Source organism: Mustela erminea, chromosome 17, assembly GCF_009829155.1.
Source record: "Mustela erminea isolate mMusErm1 chromosome 17, mMusErm1.Pri, whole genome shotgun sequence".
NCBI classification, from domain to species: Eukaryota; Metazoa; Chordata; class Mammalia; order Carnivora; family Mustelidae; genus Mustela; species Mustela erminea.
The window spans coordinates 46,962,376-46,973,100 of record NC_045630.1 but is presented as its reverse complement, the minus strand read 5'-3'; the positions used below and the strand labels follow the sequence as shown (position 1 = coordinate 46,973,100).

General features: G+C 35.8%; 1 protein-coding gene across 2 annotated transcripts in view; it reads left to right on the top strand.

Moving 5' to 3' along the window:
• Window positions 1–1,650: 1,650 nt before the first annotated feature.
• Window positions 1,651–10,725, top strand: part of LOC116576095 (complement factor H-related protein 4-like) — a 54,488-nt gene continuing 45,413 nt past the window's right edge. Inside the window, exon 1 of one of the 2 annotated variants that reach the window (XM_032317908.1) lies at window positions 1,651–1,838. In XM_032317908.1, coding sequence (XP_032173799.1) covers window positions 1,757–1,838 — 82 coding nt within the window. In that variant the 5' untranslated portion in view covers window positions 1,651–1,756. The remainder of the gene's footprint in view (window positions 1,839–10,725) is intronic. The other variant, XM_032317909.1, reaches the window with a different exon arrangement.

The window sequence follows — 10,725 nt, the reverse complement described above, 5'->3', positions numbered from 1 at the left end:
TCACAGGTGCTCTCCTTCATACTCATCACCCTTAAACCATCCACCTGCCCACCACCCCTCTAACCACCCTCAGTTTATTCTCTATAGTTACAAGTCTGTTTTATGGTTTTCCTCACTCTTTTCTCCACCTATGTTCATCTGTTACATTTTTAAAATTCTTCATATAAGTGAAATCATACAGTATTGTCCTTATAAGAAATCAACTTAAAAGATAACTAGAAAATCTCCAGTTCCCAGAAACTGACACTTCCTCAGAAATTTTATTTTCTTATTTTTTATTTGTTATTTTAAAAATTAAAGTGAGACTTGTAAATATTGTGTGAATTCACTAAGCCTAGAGAAGAGATAAGGAAATGGACTCTCACATATCCAGTTGTCTGATTTATGATGAAAGTCAGAATAAAGCAGTGTCCTAGGAAAGAGATGATATTTTCAGTAAACAGTGCCAGAAGAATTGGATCGCCATATTTTAAAAATGTATCTGTCGCACTTCATTATACCATACATAGAAGTCAAATGAAGTCTTAAATGTGAGAGAGAAAAAAATGCTTTTAGAGGAAAGTGTCATTGTACCTTAGGATTAGGCAAAGAATCCTTAAATAGCTCACAAAATATGCTAACCAAGTAGGAAAAAAAATTGAAAATTTGTTCTTTTTTAAAATTTTAAAAATATCGTTTCTTCTTAACCTCCAAACATTCTCTTTTCTTTTTTCATTGCAAATGTATATCCTGTGACCTTTACAAGGAAATGTTCTCCTATAGCTAGAACAATGAACATGCAAGGGGTCTTAATGACCCAGAATTGTTTTCTCTTAGACATGTCAGTGAACTCAGCATGACTTTGTGATTTGAACCCTCTGAAAAACTTCCAGTTCAAAAGCAGGCTACCTTTGTCAGTTGGACTTTTTATGAATATATTTGGAAAAATGAATCAAGCATAATTCATACAGAGCTGTCTTTATCTCAACCATCTCAATATTCACCAACCCACTTGTTTATATGCTCCTTATGCATATTCTGTTTCAATAAAAGGTTTAAAAACTCAGTGTTCAAATTTCTTGATTTTTGAATTATTAAATGCAGTTATGACCAAGGAGAGTGATCCTGTTGCTTCACACACATATTTAAGAAACCCCAAAAGGAATAATTTCCTGGATTGTGGGAAAAGCAGGCCAGCACTACATTCTAGGCAAAGTTTGCTCACACTGGTCTGGGTCTTATTTTGAAAACATTGACTCACTCCAGTTCTAGAAATGATTTTTTTCAATATTATTTTATTTTTTCAGTGTCCAAGATTCATTGTTCATGCACCACACCCGTGCTCCATGCAATAGGTGCCCTCCTTTCTACCCACCACCAGGCTCACCCATCCCCCCACCAAGAGTTTCTCTTCTTTCATCTTTTGAGGGTTTATGAAATCCAGAGGATGTCAGCAGTTACTGCTTTGCACATTCCAAGAACTTGAACGTGTTCCAGCAGAGAGCATGCCAGGGTTTATGAAACAAATGAAAAGCAAGTCACAGCATTAACATTCAGTGGGAATGCAGGGAGAATCGGATTCAAACTCTGACACTGCTGGGGTTTGGGGTTAATTTTTTTCTTCTACCTTGCAAAATTTCTGAGGGGCGGAGCATCTGCTACTCCCTTTAATTCCTGAGTTGTGTTTCAATTTCCTTTTGAGCAAGTGCTTTCCTGTGCTAATCACATTTCGTAGAGGAAGAGAACTTGACATCGTGTGAACACTGTCAGCTATCAAATGTTCCCCTCAAAGATCCTCAGAATGAGATTTCCAGGGGAGATCATTTGGCTTATATTGTGGACTGTTCGTGTTTCAGAAGGTAAGAGTAAGAAAAGGGAGACTTTTTCCTACATTATAAAACACTTGCTAATATGCTTTTCACGGTGGTAATAGGAATTCGGTCTAGAAAATGTGATTTAATTACTGTTCTCTAGCTTCATGTGTGTGTGAGTGGCTTTTGACATTGCTAAGTTTAAAAAATTGTAAGTAGCTTATTTAAATGATATGATTATCATAATTTTATTTAATGTAAAAACTCAAAATTGTTTTTTTTAAGATCGTATTTATTCATTTGCGAGAGAGAAACAGAGAGAGAGAGGACAAGGAGGGGAATTGGCAGAGGGAAAGGGAGAAGCAGACTCTCCGCTGAGCTGGAACTCCCCCCTACCCGACACACACAGGCTGGGGCACCATCCCAGGACCAGGAGATCATGACCTAAGCCAAAGGCAGACACTTAACCATCTCAAGCACCCAGGTACCCCTCAAAAAATGTTTTAATAAACATTTTGAAAACTAATTATCATAATAATTTCCCTTGAAATTATCATAATTTTTTCTGCTTCGAATTTTCACCAAAATGTTTTGGGTGAAGGTATTATGAAGCATATGAACATACATAGAATGAGAACAGAAATTAGACAATAGAAACTGTGAAATCATGTGATGATGGAATTTATTTTGGAGATTGTTGTTAACTCTCTCTAAAGAAAAATCCATGTATCATTTACAATTGATATTGCCACAGCCTTAGAAGTCTTGCAGTGAAGCAAGCATTACTTGTATCATTAGAATGAAAATAACACATAAATTTGAAAAAGTTGAACATGCAATGTTTGTAACACTGAATTATTCAAAAGGGTTTCTTCCTGTGGTGTATTTGAGATATATTCTAGAAGATCAGTCTATAGGAGAAGTGAATATGGATGTAGAAGTTTTTTTTTTTCTGGTATCAGTAAGATAATTACTAGATTTATAATTAAATTTAATTCTAACCTCCTTCTCAATAGATTAAAAAGTTTCTTTGGAAGAAATTTGGTTTCTAATTCAGAATAGGTAACTAAGTTATGTGATAATATTTGACTGACATTTTTAAACCAAATTAGTTACCTATCATTCATCAATTTCCAAAACTTTTCACTAAGTCAACAAGTTTTGACTGAACCCTTACTTCATGTCAGCCTCTAAGCATTGAGAAATATTAGCAAATAACAGAAAATCTCTCTCCCTGAGCATCTTTCAATCTAGAAAATAAAGGTAGATATCGCTTTAATTATATCCTTTAATCATTTTTGTAAGGTTTATTCAAATGTGTTTAATTTTTTTCAAGGGTAGAGCCTTTTTTCAGTTTTGCATTCTAATATACCACTGCTTGACTTTTACCTTGGAAACCTTAAATCTAGTCACCTTTTCAACTAGGTATTCCATCGTTCCTCTGCACACATAAATTTTACAGTTAGTACTCAAAAGTAACATATTGTATTGGCAAAGACTTCCAGGACACTGTTAATGTTACCAATCATACCAAATATCTTTTTATTTTTTTTAAGATTTTATTTATTTATTTGACAGAGAGCGCACAGGCAGGGGGACCAACAGACAGAGGGAGAGGGAGAAGCAGACTCCCTACTAAGTAGGAGCCCAATGTGGGACTCAGTCCCAGGACCTTGGGATCATGACCTGAGCCAAGGGGAGATGCTTACTTAACCAACTGAGCCACCCAGGGACCCATAAACACCTTTTTATTTACCCAAGTTTTTTTTTTGTATTTTTTTTGTTTTGTTTTGTTTTGTCTTTTCTTTAACAGGAATACTTTCAGTGTCTCAACATTTACATATTGTTTGCTGAGGCTTTATGTAGATATCATTTGTCACATAAAGAAGATTTGTTTTATTTGTAGTTCATATTTAAAACTCAAGAATTGAAGCCAAGTTTAATTAAATGGTTTAAGAGTTTACAAAGTGGAATTGGAATTAAATTTGATGCTGTGAAATATGTAATAAAAATTAAATCATAGCGATTTAAACTCCTTACTTACATAATTGATTCTAGCTGACTCATTTTATCTATATTTTATCTTTCATCAAAATGTGTTTAATTGTCATATAGGTTTCTTCTAGTTGAATACTGGCCTGAATACTATCACAATCTGCTTTATTCAAAGGAGCTTGGCATTTTAGCTTTTATAAATGGCCTCTGGTCTGTTTAAAACTGAACATTCCTCAAAAAATGCTACTCACCAGTAAAGAGGAATAACAGACAATAGCAAGAATTTATTGGCCCAAGTTTCTCAGAGACCAACTAGTACCTTTTTAATGTGATAGGCTCTCTGCATTCCCATTGCCATTTGTATAATTGCTTCCTTATAAAACATCATGTTTGCAGGAGTCCCCACAGGCTGCTAAGAATCTGGTCAGATTTACAGGACAGAGTTGAGAATAATAGCCTCTTAAACATAACACATACTCTTTGAAATTAGCCACAGCCCAGAACTATCTGGCTCATAAATGTGAATAAATGAAAACTTGTTGAAACATGTTCAAGTATACACAGGCTATTTTGTATGGAGATATATATGTGTTATCTAATTCTGGAAGTTTAAAGGGCAAAAAACTTCTTTAATTAAGGACTTAAAATATAGATCAAAGCTAGATGATTCTCTTCAATCAGAAGAGGAGGAAAAGGAACTTTATATATGGTTTCAAATTTGAGTTAACCCTAAAAAGGAAAAAATAATTGACCTTTTAAGTCATAAGAATTAATTCTAAACTATCTTCTTTTATGAGGTTATATGTGAATGTGATACATGGTTATCCCATCCCCAGACAACTTGAGGTAGAGGTTTCTAATCAAAAAATCTATGTCTCAATTCCAATATCTTAATAAGTTTTCTCCTTCTCCCTTCACCAGAACCCCCCATTTTCAGAGATAGTTGTGTGGTCCTTACCTTTATGATGTGACTTAAAGTGCATTGACCCAACTGCCTTCAATATTCTGTCTTCTTCAAAAATATGAGATCACCAGATTGAACAAACCTGAAGTTTATGTGGAATGACAAATACTCTGAACAAATACTTTAGAAGAGTGAAAGCTAGTGTTACTCACTGCAATTCATTGTGAATTATCCTAAGTGGATAACTTCTCTGGAGCATTTTAGTGAGGAAAGGTAGAAAGGGAAGATGAGGGTGAAGAACTGGACTAAGCAAGTCTGGCACGTGGGGTATTCCTGAGGAGGGGAGATCCGAGCAGGAGAGCCCCATGAGAAGGGTCAGAGCAGATGCCCCAGAATGTCATGAGAGGGGGAGGTCAGCTGAAGCAAACCCTGTTTATTTTAAGGGTACACATGTCCAGAGAACGCGCATTCTACTCTTCTGCCTGCATGTAATGTTCAACTACAACTGAATTATTGAGTATCGCTGAAATTATTCTTAGCCAGAAGTAAGTTCCCAAATGACAACAAATTAGTAAAAGTCTTCATTTTCGACCTTTGATTGCTAGGGCTTGAGCCAAAATCTAAATCGATCCACTTTTCTTTGCTCAATCCCTGATTGTAGGACAGTCTTTGCACTTTTCCTTCTTCCCAGCAATGCCTCCCCCTCCTCACCCCACACACCATCCCCCACCTGCCCAGGCCTGTGAGATTCTTGCCAGCTGATCTCTCCTGTGCTCACCTTACCCATTTAACATCTTTTTTTTTTAATTAATTTTTTATTTTTTATAAACATATATTTTTATCCCCAGGGGTACAGGTCTGTGAATCACCAGGTTTACACACTTCACAGCACTCACCAAAGCACATACCCTCCCCAATGTCCATAATCCCACCCCCTTCTCCCAAACCCCCTCCCCCCAGCAACCCTCAGTTTGTTTTGTGAGATTAAGAGTCACTTATGGTTTGTCTCCCTCCCAATCCCATCTTGTTTCATTTATTCTTCTCCTACCCACTTAAGCCCCCATGTTGCATCACCACTTCCTCATATCAGGGAGATCATATGATAGTTGTCTTTCTCTGCTTGACTTATTTCGCTAAGCATGATACGCTCTAGTTCCATCCATGTTGTCGCAAATGGCAAGATTTCATTTCTTTTGATGGCTGCATAGTATTCCATTGTGTATATATACCACATCTTCTTGATCCATTCATCTGTTGATGGACATCTAGGTTCTTTCCATAGTTTGGCTATTGTGGACATTGCTGCTATAAACATTCGGGTGCATGTGCCCCTTTGGATCACTACGTTTGTATCCTTAGGGTAAATACCCAATAGTGCAGTTGCTGGGTCATAGGGCAGTTCTATTTTCAACATTTTGAGGAACCTCCATGCTGTTTTCCAGAGTGGCTGCACCAGCTTGCATTCCCACCAACAGTGTAGGAGGGTTCCCCTTTCTCCGCATCCTCGCCAGCATCTGTCATTTCCTGACTTGATGATTTTAGCCATTCTGACTGGTGTGAGGTGATATCTCATTGTGGTTTTGATTTGTATTTCCCTGATGCCGAGTGATATGGAGCACTTTTTCATGTGTCTGTTGGCCATCTGGATGTCTTCTTTGCAGAAATGTCTGTTCATGTCCTCTGCCCAATTCTTGATTGGATTATTTGTCCTAGGAACAACGCAAAAGGCAAGGGAAGCAAGGGCAAAAATGAACTATTGGGATTTCATCAAGATCAAAAGCTTTTGCACAGCAAAGGAAAGAGTTAACAAAATCAAAAGACAACTGACAGAATGTGAGAAGATATTTGCAAATGACATATCAGATAAAGGACTAGTGTCCAGAATCTATAAAGAACTTAGCAAACTCGACACCCAAAGAACAAATAATCCATTTAACATCTTTAACTGTTTTCAGAATATGGCGCGTAAAAGGGACATGAAGTAATTGGGGGTGAGAGGAAGTGTTAAAATTCAGTTGAAAATTTTAAGGAAACATTATAAAAATGGCTCAGAGAAATTAATGTAGTAGAACAAAAAAAATCACAAAAATAACAGAAGGGAAGGGGTAAAAATATTTCTTAGAAAACTATTTGCTTTGACATTTTCACTCAGCGCAACAAGTTTCTCAAACCTTGTTGACCAAAAATTTAATAGACAGAAAAGTGGTTACTGAAATGTTCACTTCACAGACTCTCAAAAGTTTTTATTTTTTGAACTTAACTAAAATCATCCCTGACTTCAGAATTATAAATTAAAATTTAGGACATGTGGACAAGATATACAATGGAATTACAGATATCAGAGTTTCTTGAATTCATGCAGTAGAGCTTTAAGATCACTAAACGTTTGTTCCCAAGTCTTATCTATTACATTTGCTACCATCCACTATGCTCTTTCCTGACATTGTCTACAATCTGCAGATGTAATGGAAAGGCTCCTTGAGAATTCTCTAGTCATCCACTCATTTTCTTGTTTCTTTTTTTTATTCATCCAGTGATCATTTTTTGAGTGACTGTTAAGTGCCAGGCCCCGTGACCAGCATTTTCCAAAAGACCACTTTTTGTAAGGAAAACAAAAAGAATGGTTGTTGTATTTTATTAATATACTGTATTTTATCATATAAGGTATTGTGATGGAGATAAGCAAAAGAAAGACTATAGGATCACTTAGAGGAGGCAAGAAACCCAAATAGCAATGAGAGGATGGAGTGGGATAGGGTTGAGGAGTTGATTTGTGAGAGCCTGAATGGAGAGGTAAATCACAATGGCATCTTGGGTAGGCTTTGCAGGTTGAATAGGAGTTAACCAGATAAGGATGATAGGAAGGAGGACATTTAAGACTGAAGAAACATCAAGGTGTACAAAAGTCTAACAGTAGATCTGCAAAAATGGAGGATTGAGCCCCCACATTTCTAAATCCTCCATCAATGGCATTTCCACAAGTGCTGCAGGTGTAACTGGGTATAGTGTGTGTTGTTTTTCTTCTTTTTCTTTTTCAATACTTATTCTTCAAGATTGTCATGAGAATTATTCAGATGCCAAATCATTCCTGCTAGAGTTTTCAAAGGTCCTCAGTTAGTGTCACCCTCTGACCCAGAGCCATTTTACAACATCCAGTCAGTATAGACTGTTTTAGGAAGATACCATTTTGGCTTGAACAATAATTGACATTAGATTTTCGTGATCCAAACACTACACATCCCACGAAACTTGATTTCAGTGATGTAGTCAAGCTGTGCCCTGAGTGTAGCTTGTTTCAGCCCTCATTCTCACATATTTGTTTTCTGCCTGATTTCTTTTAGCTATTATCTGTTCTCCCATTTGCTTTTCATAACCCTGGAATTATCTTCATGGTATTTACACTGTTAAAATTTCAAGAAGAAATTGTATAATCATACTTCCAAGTTTTAAAAATATTTTATTTCTTCAAATGCTTTAATAATGCAATAATTAATAATCTCTCTTTTTCTAGAGTTAATTTTTTGAACTTCATTTGTGGACACCTGAGTGGCTCAGTCAGTTGAGAAACTACCTCTTGATTTCAGTTCAGGACATGATCTCAGGGTCAGGGGATTGAGCTCTGAATAGTGCTCTGCAGTCAGTACAGAGGGGCTGAGATGCTCTGCTCCCTCTGCCCCTCCCCCAACCCTTCACCTCTCTCATATGTGCAAACAAGTGTGCTCCCCACCCAAAATAAATAAATAAATAAACTCAAATTAAAATAAAACATAAAACCTTCATTACAATTGATGTTTTCTTTTTTATGGATATATATATTATTGGTCAAATACCTTTAATTATTCTCATATTATTTACAAAATACTTTGAATATGTTTTCTTTTAAAAAGCTAATTGGATCATATATATATGCACAATAACCAATATGCATATATACCAATAAGAAGTTGGGGAAAATTTTTAATATAAAATATCTACTTTTGCTATTTCCATTTTGCCCATTTGCTTTATTTTTTTCTAATTTGATTTTTAGTTTTCTTAATAATATATTTTAATATCTACTAAATTTAAACTTAGACTAGCTGAAAGATAGTATCTCCTGTTTTTTGTCCCCCAAATTATTTTAGAAAAACAGAGTAATTGTATGAAGAGAACAACTTTAGTCTACCAAAGCAACCTGGTACACATCTCATTAAGGTTTTCTCAAATATATAATTTATCATGATTTATTTCATTTGATTAAGACTGCTTATCAAATAACAGTTTAAAGATACACTGATTTAAAAACAAGTAATTAGCTCTCTGTTTTATGTTAATAATAGCCCTTTATAATTTGAAATTTGAAATATTAAATTAATGATGATTATTAAATTATCAAGGATACTTGTTTTCTTTTTTAAATTAATTTTTTATTTTTTATAAACATATATTTTTATCCCCAGGGGTACAGGTCTGTGAATCACCAGGTTTACACACTTCACAGCACTCACCAAAGCACATACCCTCCCCAATGTCCATAATCCCACCCCCTTCTCCCAAACCCCCTCCCCCCAGCAACCCTCAGTTTGTTTTGTGAGATTAAGAGGATACTTGTTTTTAACTTGAAGCAATCATTTATAACTATGTCCCTCAAATAGAAGCAAAATGAATCCTAGTCTTATCCAATAACCAAAACTATTCACCCTCTTATTTATGGAGAGAATAATTTTAAATTACAAAATCAGGCCAAGAGAATAAATAGTTCACCTAGATAATTTTATAATTTTTTTTTACAAATTTAAGTGTCTACACAAACGCATAAGTTGAAATATTTGTTGTTTAAACATAAATAGTACATAAGACAATAGAAAGTTTAGTTCACTCATTAACTTAGAACTTAAGAAGAGAGATACTATAAAAAAAAAATAGTCATCAGCTAAGTCTTCCCTGAAAATGTTTGTATGCCTTTGAAATATGTTTATGTTACCTACTTAAAACTGCCAACTTAATTTAAACAATAGTGGTAGCTGTCAATTCATGCCAATTATTTGACTGCATGGGCTGAAATTACTCTTTTTGTCTAATTAAAAAAATTTTGGAGAATGTAGTTTAAGTAAAGTTTGCTTTTTTTGGTCAATTCAAACAAGTAAAAGTCATGTTTTGTAAGATATGCCTAATTCCTGTTAGAACACAAGATATGAATCATCGAAATATTTTGTTATGACATGAGCTGATAATGCTCAGCGTGTTGAAGATTAGAACCAAAGCAGACAGGAGGTGAATTTGAGGTTAGAGGATCTGAGTATTACTGAGAATTGTTCCTTCTATAAAAGAGGATGGAGATGGTCGTTCTTCTCAGGGAGCCTACATTTTGATGGCAGGATAGTTGAAATCCTTGTAAAAGGATTATGAATGATAATTATGAATCGTGAACTATGTTGGGAAGGAAGTAAAGTAGGGGCTGAGGGAAAACAACAGAGACGGGGTAGTGGGGTAAGAGCCTTTAGCTGGGCTGGCCTGAAGTCGGTCACTTTGAGGAAATAATATTTGAGCAGAACCTGAAAGATGAGACAAAGGCAACCACCAAATTCTCCGGTGCACATGTTGCAGAAGAGAAAACAACCAAAAGACCTACAGGAAAAAAAATACATTTGAGATGTTGGACAAAACATGAACAAACCAGGGAGACTTTGGTGCAATGGGTACATGGTAGAGGAGACAAGATGATGTCAGAGAGAATGGAAGAGTCAGACAGGGGGTTCCCAGGGCAGAGTAAGGAGTTTGAATGTCTTACACGTTAAAGGGAAAGTCACCAAAGAATTTTAAACACAGGAGTGGTGTGACCAATTTTGCAGTAACTCCTGTGTAGCCCTGTGGAGAATGGGAGGATGGAGGCTTGGAGACTGGTTAGCAGGCTGTTTCCCAGTCAAGGTGGCAAAGGATCATAATCAGAACTAAGATTCTGGAGATGGCAGTAGAAGGATGGACAAATGGAGTAGGGGGTGGTGATACCGTTTTCTTACAGTCAAGAGCTGCCATTTAAAATTCATGGAAATTCTT